Source organism: Oncorhynchus keta, unplaced genomic scaffold (assembly GCF_023373465.1).
Source record: "Oncorhynchus keta strain PuntledgeMale-10-30-2019 unplaced genomic scaffold, Oket_V2 Un_scaffold_17407_pilon_pilon, whole genome shotgun sequence".
NCBI lineage: Eukaryota > Metazoa > Chordata > Actinopteri > Salmoniformes > Salmonidae > Oncorhynchus > Oncorhynchus keta.
In genome coordinates, this window is record NW_026290822.1 from 20,001 (window position 1) to 40,293 (window position 20,293).

The window sequence follows — 20,293 nt, forward strand, 5'->3', positions numbered from 1 at the left end:
AGCAGCAGGCCCCAGCTAAACAGGCACAGAGACAGAGACCTTCACTACAGCAGCAGGGCCCAGCTAAAGAGACACAGAGACAGAGACCTTCACTACAGCAGCAGGCCCCAGCTAAACAGGCAGAGGGACAGAGACCTTCACTACAGCAGCAGGCCCCAGCTAAACAGGCACAGGGACAGAGACCTTCACTACAGCAGCAGGCCCCAGCTAAACAGGCACAGGGACAGAGACCTTCATTACAGCAGCAGGCCCCAGCTAAACAGGCACAGGGACAGAGACCTTCACTACAGCAGCAGGCCCCAGCTAAACAGGCACAGGGGCAGAGACCTTCACTACAGCAGCAGGCCCCAGCTAAACAGGCACAGAGACCTTCATTACAGCAGCAGGCCCCAACTAAACAGGGACTAAGACTTTCACTACAGCAGCAGGCCCCAGCTAAACAGGCACAGGGACAGAGACCTTCACTACAGCAGCAGGCCCCAGCGAAACAGGCACAGGGACAGAGACCTTCATTACAGCAGCAGGCCCCAGCTAAACAGGCACAGAGACAGAGACCTTCATTACAGCAGCAGGCCCCAGCTAAACAGGCACAGGGACAGAGACCTTCACTACAGCAGCAGGCCCCAGCTAAACAGGCACAAGGGCAGAGACCTTCACTACAGCAGCAGGCCCCAGCTAAACAGGCACAGAGACCTTCAGTACAGCAGCAGGCCCCAGCTAAACAGGGACAAAGACCTTCACTACAGCAGCAGGCCCCAGCTAAACAGGCACAGGGACAGAGACCTTCACTACAGCAGCAGGCCCCAGCTAAACAGGCACAGGGACAGAGACCTTCATTACAGCAGCAGACCCCAGCTAAACAGGCACAGGGACAGAGACCTTCACTACAGCAGCAGGCCCCAGCTAAACAGACACAGGGACAGAGACCTTCACTACAGCAGCAGGCCCCAGCTAAACAGGCACAGAGACAGAGACCTTCACTACAGCAGCAGGCCCCAGCTAAACAGGCACAGGGACAGAGACCTTCACTAAAGCAGCAGAACCATGTAGAATGTGCAGCTTGAACCAATGCGACCAACAAAAGAAATGTAAATCGCCATAGCCAAGTCAAAAGTGTAGCAAAATGCAACTAAATGGTCGCAGTCTGGAGCCCTGCATGATAGTGCTGTCAACATAGATCATTTAGGACATGAGAGTCGAGGGCCAGTGTCTTACCTGACAGCAGACGTGGCAAACACCTGTCCATTGGAGCCAGCTACCAGTACGATGATGGAGGCCACCACTACAATCAAATCTGCAGAGAAGCACACGGTGGAGGGGAGACATGTTACAGGAGGGAGCCGTGTTACAGGAGGGAGCCGTGTTACAGGAGGGAGCCGTGTTACAGGAGGGAGCCGTGTTACAGGAGGGTCCATGTTACAGGAGGGACCATGTTACAGGAGGGAGCCGTGTTACAGGAGGGAGCCGTGTTACAGGAGGGAGCCGTGTTACAGGAGGGAGCCGTGTTACAGGAGGGCGACGTGTTACAGGAGGGAGCCGTGGTACAGGATGGAGCCGTGTTACAGGAGGTGCCGTGTTACAGGAGGGGGAAGTGTTAAAGTATGGAGCCGTGTTACAGGAGGGAGCCGTGTTACAGGATGGAGCCATGTTACAGGAGGGAGCCGTGTTACAGGAGGGAGCTGTGTTACAGGCGGGAGCTGTGTTACAGGCGGGAGCCGTGTTACAGGCGGGAGCCGTGTTACAGGAGGGCGCCTTGTTACAAGAGGGTGCCATGTTACAGGAGGGAGCCGTGTTACAGGAGGGATACGTGTTACAGGATGGAGCCGTGTTATAGGAGGGAGCCGTGTTACAGGAGGGAGACGTGTTACAGGATGGATACGTGTTACAGGATGGAGACGTGTTTCAGTATGGAGCCGTGTTACAGGAGGGAGACGTGTTACAGGATGGAGCCGTGTTACAGTATGGATACGTGTTACAGGATGGATACGTGTTACAGGATGGAGACGTGTTACAGTATGGATACGTGTTACAGTATGGATACGTGTTACAGGATGGAGACGTGTTACAGTATGGATACGTGTTACAGGATGGAGACGTGTTACAGGATGGAGCCGTGTTACAGGATGGAGACGTGTTACAGGATGGAGACGTGTTACAGGATGGAGACGTGTTACAGGATGGAGACGTGTTACAGGATGGAGACGTGTTACAGGAGGGAGACGTGTTACAGGATGGAGACGTGTTACAGGATGGAGACGTGTTACAGGATGGAGACGTGTTACAGGATGGAGACGTGTTACAGGATGGAGACGTGTTACAGGATGGAGACGTGTTACAGGATGGAGACGTGTTACAGGATGGAGACGTGTTACAGGATGGAGACGTGTTACAGGATGGAGCCGTGTTACAGGATGGAGCCGTGTTACAGGATGGAGACGTGTTACAGGATGGAGACGTGTTACAGGATGGAGACGTGTTACAGGATGGAGACGTGTTACAGGATGGAGCCGTGTTACAGGATGGAGCCGTGTTACAGGAGGGAGCCGTGTTACAGGATGGATACGTGTTACAGGATGGAGACGTGTTACAGGATGGAGCCGTGTTACAGGAGGGAGACGTGTTACAGGAGGGAGACGTGTTACAGGATGGAGCCGTGTTACAGGATGGAGACGTGTTACAGGATGGAGCCGTGTTACAGGAGGGAGACGTGTTACAGGATGGAGCCGTGTTACAGGATGGAGCCGTGTTACAGGATGGAGCCGTGTTACAGGATGGAGCCGTGTTACAGGATGGATACGTGTTACAGGATGGAGACGTGTTACAGGATGGATACGTGTTACAGGATGGAGCCGTGTTACAGGATGGAGCCGTGTTACAGGATGGAGCCGTGTTACAGGATGGATACGTGTTACAGGATGGATACGTGTTACAGGATGGAGACGTGTTACAGGATGGAGACGTGTTACAGGATGGAGCCGTGTTACAGGATGGAGCCGTGTTACAGGATGGAGCCGTGTTACAGGATGGAGACGTGTTACAGGATGGAGCCGTGTTACAGGATGGAGCCGTGTTACAGGATGGAGCCGTGTTACAGGATGGAGACGTGTTACAGGAGGGAGCCGTGTTACAGGATGGATACGTGTTACAGGATGGAGACGTGTTACAGGATGGAGCCGTGTTACAGGATGGAGACGTGTTACAGGATGGAGCCGTGTTACAGGATGGAGACGTGTTACAGGATGGAGACGTGTTACAGGAGGGAGCCGTGTTACAGGATGGATACGTGTTACAGGATGGAGCCGTGTTACAGGATGGAGCCGTGTTACAGGATGGAGCCGTGTTACAGGATGGAGCCGTGTTACAGGATGGAGCCGTGTTACAGGAGGGAGCCGTGTTACAGGATGGATACGTGTTACAGGATGGAGACGTTTTACAGGATGGAGACGTGTTACAGGATGGAGACGTGTTACAGGATGGAGACGTGTTACAGGATGGAGCCGTGTTACAGGAGGGAGCCGTGTTACAGGAGGGAGCCGTGTTACAGGATGGATACGTGTTACAGGATGGAGACGTGTTACAGGATGGAGCCGTGTTACAGGATGGAGACGTGTTACAGGATGGAGACGTGTTACAGGATGGAGACGTGTTACAGGAGGGAGCCGTGTTACAGGAGGGAGCCGTGTTACAGGAGGGAGCCGTGTTACAGGATGGAGACGTGTTACAGGATGGAGACGTGTTACAGGATGGAGACGTGTTACAGGATGGAGACGTGTTACAGGAGGGGGAAGTGTTACAGGATGGAGCCGTGTTACAGGAGGGAGCCGTGTTACAGGATGGAGACGTGTTACAGGATGGAGACCTGTTACAGGATGGAGCCGTGTTACAGGAGGGAGAAGTGTTACAGGATGGAGCCGTGTTACAGGATGGAGACGTGTTACAGGATGGGGACGTGTTACAGGATGGAGACGTGTTACAGGATGGATACGTGTTACAGGATGGATGCAAATAATTGCCATTATTGTACATCTTTTGATCTTGTTTTATCTGAAGACTAAGGATGCCAGTGTGGAGTGTGGAGTTTGTTCCAGGCACTTGCCGATGATGGAGATAGGCTTCCTGGCAAAGCGCAGCCGGCCCCAGACGCCAACATATTTACTACGGCACCCTGCCGACCACAGCCGCACACCATATTCCACACCAAATAACACCACCAGCGCTATCTCCTGTTAAAGACAGAGAGTTGGGGGTGGGGGGGGGGGGTGTAGAGAGACAACTTTTGTGAGTGTAATGTTCACTGTCAATTATTATTGTTTATTATCTATTTCACTTATTTTTGGCAATGTAAAGATGTGTTTTCCATGCCAATAAAGCCCCTTAAATAAATATATACATATATATATATATAGAGAGAGAGAGAGACACACACAGAGAGAGAGAGAGAGACACACACAGAGAGAGAGAGAGAGAATAGAGCAGGTGATAAAACTAAAGGCTCAGACACACCAACAGCTGGCCCAGAGCACTTAGCACTTCTGAACGTCATTGGAGAACCAAGTGTGCACTGATTTTACATGTAGAATGTTGTGAAATATGTGGTCAGTCAGACATCTCCAGCTGGTGGTCCCTAAAAACACAGCGTGCTGAACTATCTGCAGCTCACCACTACATCCAGGATGTGTGACAGCCTTCAGGGAACCACAACAGGACTAATATATGACCCTGTGTTGTGGTTATTCATGTCACATCACCTGGATTCTAACTTTCCTTTTCCAGGAAGGAGAATTAGATAAAAAAAGAAAGCAAACGGTCTAAGGATGGTGCTGGAGGATTGGTGCTGGAGGATTGGTGCTGGAGGATTGGTGCTGGACTATCTGACATAAAAAAGAAAAGGGGACATTTAGATGAAAATACTTTATTAAATAAAGGTTCAAATTCAGGTCATGTGACATGATTAACCAAAACCCAGGGCCCTAGTACACTAAGAACAGCTTCTGACAATAGAACAAGAACTCTAATGTACAGTAGGGATAACATCAGTAACCAGGACAATAGAACAAGAACTCTAATGTACAGTAGGGATAACATCAGTAACCAGGACAATAGAACAAGAACTCTAATGTACAGTAGGGATAACATCAGTAACCAGGACAATAGAACAAGAACTCTAATGTACAGTAGGGATAACATCAGTAACCAGGACAATAGAACAAGAACTCTAATGTACAGTAGGAATAACATCAGTAACCAGGACAATAGAATAAGAACTCTAATGTACAGTAGGGATAACATTGGTAACCAGGACAATAGAACAAGAACTCTAATGTACAGTAGGGATAACATTGGTAACCAGGACAATAGAACAAGAACTCTAATGTACAGTAGGGATAACATCAGTAACCAGGACAATAGAACAAGAACTCTAATGTACAGTAGGGATAACATCAGTAACCAGACAATAGAACAAGAACTCTAATGTACAGTAGGAATAACATTAGTAACCAGGACAATAGAACAAGAACTCTAATGTACAGTATGGATAACATCAGTAACCAGACAATAGAACAAGAACTCTAATGTACAGTAGGAATAACATTAGAACAAGAACTCTAATGTACAGTAGGGATAACATCAGTAACCAGGACAATAGAACAAGAACTCTAATGTACAGTAGGGATAACATCAGTAACCAGACAATAGAACAAGAACTCTAATGTACAGTAGAAATAACATTAGTAACCAGGACAATAGAACAAGAACTCTAATGTACAGTAGGGATAACATCAGTAACCAGGACAATAGAACAAGAACTCTAATGTACAGTAGGGATAACATTGGTAACCAGGACAATAGAACAAGAACTCTAATGTACAGTAGGGATAACATTGGTAACCAGGACAATAGAACAAGAACTCTAATGTACAGTAGGGATAACATCAGTAACCAGGACAATAGAACAAGAACTCTAATGTACAGTAGGAATAACATCAGTAACCAGGACAATAGAACAAGAACTCTAATGTACAATAGGAATAACATTGGTAACCAGGACAATAGAACAAGAACTCTAATGTACAGTAGGAATAACATCAGTAACCAGGACAATAGAACAAGAACTCTAATGTACAGTAGGAATAACATCAGTAACCAGGACAATAGAACAAGAACTCTAATGTACAGTAGGAATAACATCAGTAACCAGGACAATAGAACAAGAACTCTAATGTACAGTAGGGATAACATCAGTAACCAGGACAATAGAACAAGAACTCTAATGTACAGTAGGGATAACATTGGTAACCAGGACAATAGAACAAGAACTCTAATGTACAGTAGGGATAACATTGGTAACCAGGACAATAGAACAAGAACTCTAATGTACAGTAGGGATAACATTGGTAACCAGGACAATAGAACAAGAACTCTAATGTACAGTAGGGATAACATCAGTAACCAGGACAATAGAACAAGAACTCTAATGTACAGTAGGGATAACATCAGTAACCAGACAATAGAACAAGAACTCTAATGTACAGTAGGAATAACATTAGTAACCAGGACAATAGAACAAGAACTCTAATGTACAGTATGGATAACATCAGTAACCAGACAATAGAACAAGAACTCTAATGTACAGTAGGAATAACATTAGAACAAGAACTCTAATGTACAGTAGGGATAACATCAGTAACCAGGACAATAGAACAAGAACTCTAATGTACAGTAGGGATAACATTAGAACAAGAACTCTAATGTACAGTAGGGATAACATCAGTAACCAGGACAATAGAACAAGAACTCTAATGTACAGTAGGGATAACATCAGTAACCAGACAATAGAACAAGAACTCTAATGTACAGTAGAAATAACATTAGTAACCAGGACAATAGAACAAGAACTCTAATGTACAGTAGGGATAACATCAGTAACCAGACAATAGAACAAGAACTCTAATGTACAGTAGGAATAACATTAGTAACCAGGACAATAGAACAAGAACTCTAATGTACAGTAGGGATAACATCAGTAACCAGGACAATAGAACAAGAACTCTAATGTACAGTAGGGATAACATCAGTAACCAGACAATAGAACAAGAACTCTAATGTACAGTAGGAATAACATTAGTAACCAGGACAATAGAACAAGAACTCTAATGTACAGTAGGAATAACATCAGTAACCAGGACAATAGAACAAGAACTCTAATGTACAGTAGGAATAACATCAGTAACCAGGACAATAGAACAAGAACTCTAATGTACAGTAGGAATAACATCAGTAACCAGGACAATAGAACAAGAACTCTAATGTACAGTAGGGATAACATCAGTAACCAGGACAATAGAACAAGAACTCTAATGTACAGTAGGAATAACATTGGTAACCAGGACAATAGAACAAGAACTCTAATGTACAGTAGGGATAACATTGGTAACCAGGACAATAGAACAAGAACTCTAATGTACAGTAGGGATAACATCAGTAACCAGACAATAGAACAAGAACTCTAATGTACAGTAGGAATAACATTAGTAACCAGGACAATAGAACAAGAACTCTAATGTACAGTAGGGATAACATCAGTAACCAGGACAATAGAACAAGAACTCTAATGTACAGTAGGGATAACATTGGTAACCAGGACAATAGAACAAGAACTCTAATGTACAGTAGGGATAACATTGGTAACCAGGACAATAGAACAAGAACTCTAATGTACAGTAGGGATAACATCAGTAACCAGGACAATAGAACAAGAACTCTAATGTACAGTAGGAATAACATCAGTAACCAGGACAATAGAACAAGAACTCTAATGTACAGTAGGAATAACATTGGTAACCAGGACAATAGAACAAGAACTCTAATGTACAGTAGGAATAACATCAGTAACCAGGACAATAGAACAAGAACTCTAATGTACAGTAGGAATAACATCAGTAACCAGGACAATAGAACAAGAACTCTAATGTACAGTAGGAATAACATCAGTAACCAGGACAATAGAACAAGAACTCTAATGTACAGTAGGGATAACATCAGTAACCAGGACAATAGAACAAGAACTCTAATGTACAGTAGGAATAACATTGGTAACCAGGACAATAGAACAAGAACTCTAATGTACAGTAGGGATAACATTGGTAACCAGGACAATAGAACAAGAACTCTAATGTACAGTAGGGATAACATCAGTAACCAGACAATAGAACAAGAACTCTAATGTACAGTAGGAATAACATCAGTAACCAGGACAATAGAACAAGAACTCTAATGTACAGTAGGGATAACATCAGTAACCAGACAATAGAACAAGAACTCTAATGTACAGTAGGGATAACATCAGTAACCAGGACAATAGAACAAGAACTCTAATGTACAGTAGGAATAACATCAGTAACCAGGCCTATTGAACTAACAATGAACGCCAAATGACTCCCAGTGCATGATATGAATCAAACAATGAACTGAAATTAAATGCCAAATGACTCCCAGTGCATGATATGAATCAAACAATGAACTGAAATTAAATGCCAAATGACTCCCAGTGCATGATATGAATCAAACAATGAACTGAAATTAAATGCCAAATGACTCCCAGTGCATGATATGAATCAAACAATGAACTGAAATTAAATGCCAAATGACTCCCAGTGCATGATATGAATCAAACAATGAACTGAAATTAAATGCCAAATGACTCCCAGTGCATGATATGAATCAAACAATGAACTGAAATTAAATGCCAAATGACTCCCAGTGCATGATATGAATCAAACAATGAACTGAAATTAAATGCCAAATGACTCCCAGTGCATGATATGAATCAAACAATGAACTGAAATTAAATGCCAAATGACTCCCAGTGCATGATATGAATCAAACAATGAACTGAAATTAAATGCCAAATGACTCCCAGTGCATGATATGAATCAAACAATGAACTGAAATCAAATGCCAAATGACTCCCAGTGCATGATATGAATCAAACAATGAACTGAAATTAAATGCCAAATGACTCACAGTGCATGATATGAATCAAACAATGAACTGAAATTAAATGCCAAATGACTCCCAGTGCATGATATGAATCAAACAATGAACTGAAATTAAATGCCAAATGACTCCCAGTGCATGATATGAATCAAACAATGAACTGAAATTAAATGCCAAATGACTCCCAGTGCATGATATGAATCAAACAATGAACTGAAATCAAATGCCAAATGACTCCCAGTGCATGATATGAATCAAACAATGAACTGAAATTAAATGCCAAATGACTCCCAGTGCATGATATGAATCAAACAATGAACTGAAATTAAACGCCAAATGGCTCCCAGTGCATGACATGAATCAAACAATGAACTGAAATTAAATGCCAAATGGCTCCCAGTGCATGATATGAATCAAACAATGAACTGAAATTAAACGCCAAATGACTCCCAGTGCATGATATGAATCAAACAATGAACTGAAATTAAACGCCAAATGACTCCCAGTGCATGATATGAATCAAACAATGAACTGAAATTAAACGCCAAATGACTCCCAGTGCATGACATGAATCAAACAATGAACTGAAATTAAATGCCAAATGGCTCCCAGTGCATGATATGAATCAAACAATGAACTGAAATTAAATGCCAAATGACTCCCAGTGCATGATATGAATCAAACAATGAACTGAAATTAAATGCCAAATGACTCCCAGTGCATGATATGAATCAAACAATGAACTGAAATTAAATGCCAAATGACTCCCAGTGCATGATATGAATCAAACAATGAACTGAAATTAAACGCCAAATGACTCCCAGTGCATGATATGAATCAAACAATGAACTGAAATTAAACGCCAAATGACTCCCAGTGCATGATATGAATCAAACAATGAACTGAAATTAAATGCCAAATGGCTCCCAGTGCATGATATGAATCAAACAATGAACTGAAATTAAATGCCAAATGACTCCCAGTGCATGATATGAATCAAACAATGAACTGAAATTAAATGCCAAATGACTCCCAGTGCATGATATGAATCAAACAATGAACTGAAATTAAATGCCAAATGACTCCCAGTGCATGACATGAATCAAACAATGAACTGAAATTAAATGCCAAATGGCTCCCAGTGCATGATATGAATCAAACAATGAACTGAAATTAAACGCCAAATGACTCCCAGTGCATGATATGAATCAAACAATGAACTGAAATTAAACGCCAAATGACTCCCAGTGCATGACATGAATCAAACAATGAACTGAAATTAAACGCCAAATGACTCCCAGTGCATGACATGAATCAAACAATGAACTGAAATTAAACGCCAAATGACTCCCAGTGCATGACATGAATCAAACAATGAACTGAAATTAAACGCCAAATGACTCCCAGTGCATGACATGAATCAAACAATGAACTGAAATTAAACGCCAAATGACTCCCAGTGCATGATATGAATCAAACAATGAACTGAAATTAAACGCCAAATGACTCCCAGTGCATGATATGAATCAAACAATGAACTGAAATTAAACGCCAAATGACTCCCAGTGCATGATATGAATCAAACAATGAACTGAAATTAAACGCCAAATGACTCCCAGTGCATGACATGAATCAAACAATGAACTGAAATTAAACGCCAAATGACTCCCAGTGCATGATATGAATCAAACAATGAACTGAAATTAAACGCCAAATGACTCCCAGTGCATGATATGAATCAAACAATGAACTGAAATTAAACGCCAAATGGCTCCCAGTGCATGACATGAATCAAACAATGAACTGAAATTAAACGCCAAATGACTCCCAGTGCATGATATGAATCAAACAATGAACTGAAATTAAATGCCAAATGACTCCCAGTGCATGATATGAATCAAACAATGAACTGAAATTAAATGCCAAATGACTCCCAGTGCATGATATGAATCAAACAATGAACTGAAATTAAATGCCAAATGACTCCCAGTGCATGATATGAATCAAACAATGAACTGAAATTAAACGCCAAATGACTCCCAGTGCATGATATGAATCAAACAATGAACTGAAATTAAACGCCAAATGACTCCCAGTGCATGATATGAATCAAACAATGAACTGAAATTAAATGCCAAATGACTCCCAGTGCATGATATGAATCAAACAATGAACTGAAATTAAATGCCAAATGACTCCCAGTGCATGACATGAATCAAACAATGAACTGAAATTAAACGCCAAATGACTCCCAGTGCATGACATGAATCAAACAATGAACTGAAATTAAACGCCAAATGACTCCCAGTGCATGACATGAATCAAACAATGAACTGAAATTAAACGCCAAATGACTCCCAGTGCATGATATGAATCAAACAATGAACTGAAATTAAACGCCAAATGACTCCCAGTGCATGATATGAATCAAACAATGAACTGAAATTAAACGCCAAATGACTCCCAGTGCATGATATGAATCAAACAATGAACTGAAATTAAATGCCAAATGACTCCCAGTGCATGATATGAATCAAACAATGAACTGAAATTAAACGCCAAATGACTCCCAGTGCATAACATGAATCAAACAATGAACTGAAATTAAACGCCAAATGACTCCCAGTGCATGACATGAATCAAACAATGAACTGAAATTAAACGCCAAATGACTCCCAGTGCATGATATGAATCAAACAATGAACTGAAATTAAATGCCAAATGACTCCCAGTGCATGATATGAATCAAACAATGAACTGAAATTAAATGCCAAATGACTCCCAGTGCATGATATGAATCAAACAATGAACTGAAATTAAATGCCAAATGACTCCCAGTGCATGATATGAATCAAACAATGAACTGAAATTAAACGCCAAATGACTCCCAGTGCATGATATGAATCAAACAATGAACTGAAATTAAACGCCAAATGACTCCCAGTGCATGATATGAATCAAACAATGAACTGAAATTAAATGCCAAATGACTCCCAGTGCATGATATGAATCAAACAATGAACTGAAATTAAACGCCAAATGACTCCCAGTGCATGATATGAATCAAACAATGAACTGAAATTAAACGCCAAATGACTCCCAGTGCATGACATGAATCAAACAATGAACTGAAATTAAACGCCAAATGACTCCCAGTGCATGATATGAATCAAACAATGAACTGAAATTAAATGCCAAATGACTCCCAGTGCATGATATGAATCAAACAATGAACTGAAATTAAATGCCAAATGACTCCCAGTGCATGACATGAATCAAACAATGAACTGAAATTAAATGCCAAATGACTCCCAGTGCATGATATGAATCAAACAATGAACTGAAATTAAATGCCAAATGACTCCCAGTGCATGATATGAATCAAACAATGAACTGAAATTAAACGCCAAATGACTCCCAGTGCATGACATGAATCAAACAATGAACTGAAATTAAACGCCAAATGACTCCCAGTGCATGATATGAATCAAACAATGAACTGAAATTAAATGCCAAATGACTCCCAGTGCATGATATGAATCAAACAATGAACTGAAATTAAATGCCAAATGACTCCCAGTGCATGATATGAATCAAACAATGAACTGAAATTAAACGCCAAATGCAAATCCATTCAAATGTGCAAGTTTAGCATTTAGCAATTTAGAAGACCAATACCAAATCAATAACCTTTAATGGACTTTTGACAGATGCCCAATACATCATCCGTCCTCGGCGCTGATCAAGCACATGTTCCTATCAGGGGTCCCGAGTGGCACAGCGCTCTGGTTCAATAGAGGTTCAATTAAATGTTTCATTAAATCACAAAAGTGCCACAGATGCACTAGGTTACTCCTTCCAGGAAGAGAGAATCTACACTGGACCTGGTTAACAGTGAGTAAAGTGGTGACCTCGCGTGCCGTGGGGTGCAAACCAGACAAAGGAAGAGCTGTTGTTGTTGTGGTGGGGATGGGAGTGGAGGGAGGAGGACGGAGAGCAGGGTCATCAACATTGAGGTCCAGTCATTCCACCTATAGGCCCCTTTCTGATCAGACTTACTAACGTAGTTATACTGAGGTCAGACACTATGTGGCACCAAAATATGGACACAAAAAGTTGAAGAATCAAATCCAGGGATATGTATATGGACACAGATGGCCACAGATAAAAAGCCCTGTCCCTGATTAGTTGAACATTAAGTGGGTCGCGTCATGAATTTGCTCAAAACAGTCTTTCACGTTCTGACGACTCACACATCTCTGTCTTTATTTTTCCTATAGTTGAGAAACAAAAGAGGGACAACTGTCCTAGCCGAGCTAGTTAGGGCCCCTGGCAAACAGAAGGGCCTCTCTAGTTAGCGCCCCTGGCAAACAGAAGGGCCTCTCTAGTTAGGGCCCCTGGCAAACAGAAGGGCCTCTCTAGTTAGGGCCCCTGGCAAACAGAAGGGCCTCTCTAGTTAGCGCCCCTGGCAAACAGAAGCGCCTCTCTAGTTAGGGCCCCTGGCAAACAGAAGGGCCTCTCTAGTTAGGGCCCCTGGCAAACAGAAGGGCCTCTCTAGTTAGGGCCCCTGGCAAACAGGGCCTCTCTAGTTAGGGCCCCTGGCAAACAGAAGGGCCTCTCTAGTTAGGGCCCCTGGGAAACAGAAGGGCCTCTCTAGTTAGGGCCCCTGGCAAACAGAAGGGCCTCTCTAGTTAGGGCCCCTGGCAAACAGAAGGGCCTCTCTAGTTAGGGCCCCTGGCAAACAGAAGCGCCTCTCCAGTTAGGGCCCCTGGCAAACAGAAGGGCCTCTCTAGTTAGGGCCCCTGGCAAACAGAAGGGCCTCTCTAGTTAGGGCCCCTGCTAATCCCACCTCTGCAGGCGCAGGTTAATCTGTGATTCTGGGCGTCGTCCTGATGAGTGGACAGGGTCATTTAATCCTGTTAGACACTGGCTGAGGTGACCTTTCCACCTGCGTGTGCGTGCCCTTGTGGCCCCCACACTCCGACCCCGACCCCGCTCCTGTCTAACCCTAATCCCTCGTTCTCTCTCTCTTTCCCCTCTTTCTTTCTCCTCTACAACGACTCTCAAGCATAGTCCCCCTCGTTCTTCTCCTTTGTCTCCGTTCCTCTGACTGCAGAAGGGATCTGTCAGCCAGACTAAGCATACAAACACAAGAGCTGTTTAACTCAGCAGCTGGTCCGTGGTGTCTAGGTTTGAGGGAAGGATTTAGGGGTCAGGGTCTGGATGGGTTTAAAAATTCAGAGTTGCTTTGGCTGACCGCACAGACATCACATTTAGGGATGTATGTCAACACAGATCTGTGAGCATGAACAAATTTGACAGTTCTTTTGGTTCACAAATAATATCATTTTGACTATGAGGACCCCATCCAGGTGGATGCTACATATTGGTGATGAATGTGATTGAGTTTCACTCATACAATGAAGAGCGCTTCCATCCAATCAACTATTGTCATTACAGTATTTTTCCATAAAATGAGACTTAAAGAATGAAATGGTCTTTAGACAGAAGAATAGGGCGAGGAATCAGACAAGGGTGAAGATGAAATACAATGTCAAATGCAGGTTTGATGTTGGGGGCTGGTATGGCTGAAGTTTAGGGTCAGGTTTGATGTTTAATGTTTGGGATAGCTATCTGACCATGCATGTTGTGCTGAAGGTTTGGGAGGATGGGAGAGAGAGGACTGTCATAGGAAGAATGACCTTTCTATAGTGTAGAGAGAGAATAGACCACTACTGCCCTCTGCTGGCCAAGCAACTCTGTTACACAATAAGGATCTGTCCTCTGCTGGCCAAGTAACTCTGTTACACAATAAGGATCTGTCCTCTGCTGGTCAAGCAACTCTGTTACACAATAAGGATCTGTCCTCTGCTGGCCAAGCAACACTGTTACACAATAAGGATCTGTCCTCTGCTGGCCAAGCAACTCTGTTACACAATAAGGATCTGTCCTCTGCTGGCCAAGCAACTCTGTTACACAATAAGGATCTGTCCTCTGCTGGCCTAGCAACACTGTTACACAATAAGGATCTGTCCTCTGCTGGCCAAGCAACACTGTTACACAATAAGGATCTGTCTTCTGCTGGCCTAGCAACACTGTTACACAATAAGGATCTGTCCTCTGCTGGCCAAGCAACTCTGTTACACAATAAGGATCTGTCCTCTGCTGGCCAAGCAACTCTGTTCCACAATAAGGATCTGAATATTGTGGAGAAATGCAGGAACATTTTGGGTTTGGCCTACTGGCAAGTAAACAAAAAGCATAAATGTATCCACTGATTCCTAATTGGCTGACTGATTCATCAATCGTCCCCTCCTCAGTGTAAGCATTCTGTCTCCCATGGCATCACCCAGATGGGTGTTACACTTTGGCAGTAAATAACATAAATATCCTACTGAATTACCCAAACCTGACTGTAAACATGAGGAGGACTGGCCACCTCTCAGAGCCTGGTTCCTCTCTAGGTTTCTTCCCAGGTTTCTGCCTAGGGAGTACTTCCTAGCCACTGGGTATTGCTTGCTCTTTGAAGATTCAGGCTGGGTTTCTGTCTTCTAGGGAGTTCATCCTAGCCACTGGGCATTGCCTGCTCTTTGAAGATTCAGGCTGGGTTTCTGCCTTCTAGGGAGTACTTCCTAGCCACTGGGCATTGCCTGCTCTTTGAAGATTCAGGCTGGGTTTCTGTCTTCTAGGGAGTTCATCCTAGCCACTGGGCAGTGCCTGCTCTTTGAAGATTCAGGCTGGGTTTCTGCCTTCTAGGGAGTTCATCCTAGCCACTGGGCATTGCTTGCTGTTTGAAGATTCAGGCTGGGTTTCTGTCTTCTAGGGAGTTCATCCTAGCCACTGGGCATTGCTTGCTGTTTGAAGATTCAGGCTGGGTTTCTGCCTTCTAGGGAGTTCTTCCTAGCCACTGGGCATTGCCTGCTCTTTGAAGATTCAGGCTGGGTTTCTGTCTTCTAGGGAGTTCATCCTAGCCACTGGGCATTGCCTGCTCTTTGAAGATTCAGGCTGGGTTTCTGCCTTCTAGGGAGTACTTCCTAGCCACTGGGCATTGCCTGCTCTTTGAAGATTCAGGCTGGGTTTCTGTCTTCTAGGGAGTTCATCCTAGCCACTGGGCAGTGCCTGCTCTTTGAAGATTCAGGCTGGGTTTCTGCCTTCTAGGGAGTTCATCCTAGCCACTGGGCATTGCTTGCTGTTTGAAGATTCAGGCTGGGTTTCTGTCTTCTAGGGAGTTCATCCTAGCCACTGGGCATTGCTTGCTGTTTGAAGATTCAGGCTGGGTTTCTGTCTTCTAGGGAGTTCATCCTAGCCACTGGGCATTGCCTGCTGTTTGGGGTTTCAGGCTGGGTTTCTGCCTTCTAGGGAGTTCATCCTAGCGACTGGGCATTGCCTGCTGTTTGGGGTTTCAGGCTGGGTTTCTGCCTTCTAGGGAGTTCATCCTAGCCACTGGGCATTGCCTGCTGTTTGGGGTTTCAGGCTGGGTTTCTGTAAAGCACTTTGTGACAACTGCTGATGTAAAATGGGCTTCGTAAAATAAATTAAATTGAGAGCATGTTGCTGTTCCAACTCACCACCCAGAAGAGAGTGTCAGAGCCTGGTACTGCCTTATAGTAGAGTATATGATAATATAAGAACTCCCCACTCAGAAGAGAGTGTCAGAGCCTGGTACTGCCCTATAGTAGAGTATATAAGAACTCACCACCCAGAAGAGAGTGTCAGAGCCTGGTACTGCCTTATAGTAGAGTATATAATAATATAATAACTCACCACCCAGAAGAGAGTGCCAGAGCCTGGTACTGCCTTATAGTAGAGTATATAATAATATAAGAACTCACCACCCAGAAGAGAGTGCCAGAGCCTGGTACTGCCTTATAGTAGAGTATATAATAATATAAGAACTCACCACCCAGAAGAGAGTGCCAGAGCCTGGTACTGCCTTATAGTAGAGTATATAATAATATAAGAACTCACCACCCAGAAGAGAGTGCCAGAGCCTGGTACTGCCTTATAGTAGAGTATATAATATCTCCCCACCCAGAAGAGAGTGTCAGAGCCTGGTACTGCCTTATAGTAGAGTATATAATAATATAAGAACTCACCACCCAGAAGAGAGTGTCAGAGCCTGGTACTGCCCTATAGTAGAGTATATAAGAACTCACCACCCAGAAGAGAGTGTCAGAGCCTGGTACTGCCCTATAGTAGAGTATATAATAATATAAGAACTCCCCACCCAGAAGAGAGTGTCAGAGCCTGGTACTGCCCTATAGTAGAGTATATAATAATATTAGAACTCCCCACACAGAAGAGAGTGTCAGAGCCTGGTACTGCCCTATAGTAGAGTATATAATAATATAAGAACTCACCACCCAGAAGAGAGTGTCAGAGCCTGGTACTGCCCTATAGTAGAGTATATAATAATATAAAAACTCACCACCCAGAAGAGAGTGTCAGAGCCTGGTACTGCCCTATAGTAGAGTATATAATAATATAAGAACTCACCACCCAGAAGAGAGTACCATGTGCCAGAGCCTGGTACTGCCCTATAGTAGAGTATATAATAATATAATAACTCACCACCCAGAAGAGAGTGTCAGAGCCTGGTACTGCCCTATAGTAGAGTATATAATAATATAAGAACTCACCACCCAGAAGAGAGTGCCATGTGCCAGAGCCTGGTACTGCCCTATAGTAGAGTATATAATAATATAATAACTCACCACCCAGAAGAGAGTACCATGTGCCAGAGCCTGATACTGCCCTATAGTAGAGTATATAATAATATAAGAACTCCCCACCCAGAAGAGAGTGTCAGAGCCTGGTACTGCCCTATAGTAGAGTATATAATAACTCACCACCCAGACGAGAGTGTCAGAGCCTGGTACTGCCCTATAGTAGAGTATATAATAATATAAAAACTCACCACCCAGAAGAGAGTACCATGTGCCAGAGCCTGGTACTGCCCTATAGTAGAGTATATAATAATATAAGAACTCACCACCCAGAAGAGAGTGCCATGTGCCAGAGCCTGGTACTGCCCTATAGTAGAGTATATAATAATACATTTACATTTACATTTAAGTCATTTAGCAGACGCTCTTATCCAGAGCGACTTACAAATTGGTGCATACACCTTATGACATCCAGTGGAACAGCCACTTACAATAGTGCATCTAAATCTTTTTAGGGGGGGTGAGAAGGATTACTTACCCTATCCTAGGTATTCCTTGAAGAGGTGGGGTTAATATAATAATATAAGAACTCACCACTCAGAAGAGAGTGTCAGAGCCTGGTACTGCCCTATAGTAGAGTATATAATAATATAAGAACTCACCACCCAGAAGAGAGTGTCAGAGCCTGGTACTGCCTTATAGTAGAGTATATAATAATATAAGAACTCACCACCCAGAAGAGAGTGTCAGAGCCTGGTACTGCCTTATAGTAGAGTATATAATAATATAAGAACTCACCACCCAGAAGAGAGTGTCAGAGCCTGGTACTGCCCTATAGTAGAGTATATAATAATATAAGAACTCACCACTCAGAAGAGAGTGTCAGAGCCTGGTACTGCCCTATAGTAGAGTATATAATAATATAAGAACTCACCACCCAGAAGAGAGTGTCAGAGCCTGGTACTGCCCTATAGTAGAGTATATAATAACATAAGAACTCACCACCCAGAAGAGAGTGCCATGTGCCAGAGCCTGATACTGCCCTATAGTAGAGTATATAATAATATAAGAACTCACCACCCAGAAGAGAGTGCCATGTGCCAGAGCCTGGTACTGCCTTATAGTAGAGTATATAATAACTCACCACCCAGAAGAGAGTGTCAGAGCCTGGTACTGCCCTATAGTAGAGTATATAATAATATAAGAACTCACCACCCAGAAGAGAGTGCCAGAGCCTGGTACTGCCCTATAGTAGAGTATATAATAACTCACCACCCAGAAGAGAGTGTCAGAGCCTGGTACTGCCCTATAGTAGAGTATATAATAATATAAGAACTCACCACCCAGAAGAGAGTGTCAGAGCCTGGTACTGCCCTATAGTAGAGTATATAATAATATAAGAACTCACCACCCAGAAGAGAGTGTCAGAGCCTGGTACTGCCCTATAGTAGAGTATATAATAATATAAGAACTCACCACCCAGAAGAGAGTGCCAGAGCCTGGTACTGCCCTATAGTAGAGTATATAATAATATAAGAACTCACCACCCAGAAGAGAGTGCCAGAGCCTGGTACTGCCCTATAGTAGAGTATATAATAATATAAGAACTCACCACCCAGAAGAGAGTGTCAGAGCCTGGTACTGCCCTATAGTAGAGTATATAATAATATAAGAACTCATCACCCAGAAGAGAGTGCCAGAGCCTGGTACTGCCCTATAGTAGAGTATATAATAATATAAGAACTCACCACCCAGAAGAGAGTGCCAGAGCCTGGTACTGCCCTATAGTAGAGTATATAATAATATAAGAACTCACCACCCAGAAGAGAGTGTCAGAGCCTGGTACTGCCCTATAGTAGAGTATATAATAATATAAAAACTCACCACCCAGAAGAGAGTGCCATGTGCCAGAGCCTGGTACTGCCCTATAGTAGAGTATATAATAACTCACCACCCAGAAGAGAGTGTCAGAGCCTGGTACTGCCCTATAGTAGAGTATATAATAATATAAGAACTCACCACCCAGAAGAGAGTGCCAGAGCCTGGTACTGCCCTATAGTAGAGTATATAATAACTCACCACCCAGAAGAGAGTGTCAGAGCCTGGTACTGCCCTATAGTAGAGTATATAATAATATAAGAACTCACCACCCAGAAGAGAGTTCCATGTGCCAGAGCCTGGTACTGCCCTATAGTAGAGTATATAATAATATAAGAACTCACCACCCAGAAGAGAGTGTCAGAGCCTGGTACTGCCCTATAGTAGAGTATATAATAATATAAGAACTCACCACCCAGAAGAGAGTGTCAGAGCCTGGTACTGCCCTATAGTAGAGTATATAATAATATAAGAACTCACCACCCAGAAGAGAGTGCCATGTGCCAGAGCCTGGTACTGCCCTATAGTAGAGTATATAATAACTCACCACCCAGAAGAGAGTGTCAGAGCCTGGTACTGCCCTATAGTAGAGTATATAATAATATAAGAACTCACCACCCAGAAGAGAGTGCCAGAGCCTGGTACTGCCCTATAGTAGAGTATATAATAACTCACCACCCAGAAGAGAGTGTCAGAGCCTGGTACTGCCCTATAGTAGAGTATATAATAATATAAGAACTCACCACCCAGAA

At 43.3% G+C, this 20,293-nt stretch overlaps 1 protein-coding gene across 46 annotated transcripts in view; it reads right to left on the reverse strand.

The window, feature by feature from the left end:
* The window catches only part of LOC118383580 (potassium voltage-gated channel subfamily KQT member 1-like), a 52,410-nt gene that overhangs the window by 19,777 nt on the left and 12,340 nt on the right, over window positions 1-20,293 (reverse strand). For all 46 annotated transcript variants that reach the window (XR_008128590.1, XR_008128576.1, XR_008128588.1 and 43 more), the window contains exons 3-4: window positions 4,097-4,223; window positions 1,216-1,294 (exon numbers count right to left, since the gene is read on the reverse strand). Coding sequence is in view for 1 of the 46 variants with exons in the window: in XM_052514386.1 (XP_052370346.1) it covers window positions 1,216-1,294; window positions 4,097-4,223 (206 nt within the window). In the remaining 45 variants the exon portion in view is untranslated. The remainder of the gene's footprint in view (window positions 1-1,215; window positions 1,295-4,096; window positions 4,224-20,293) is intronic.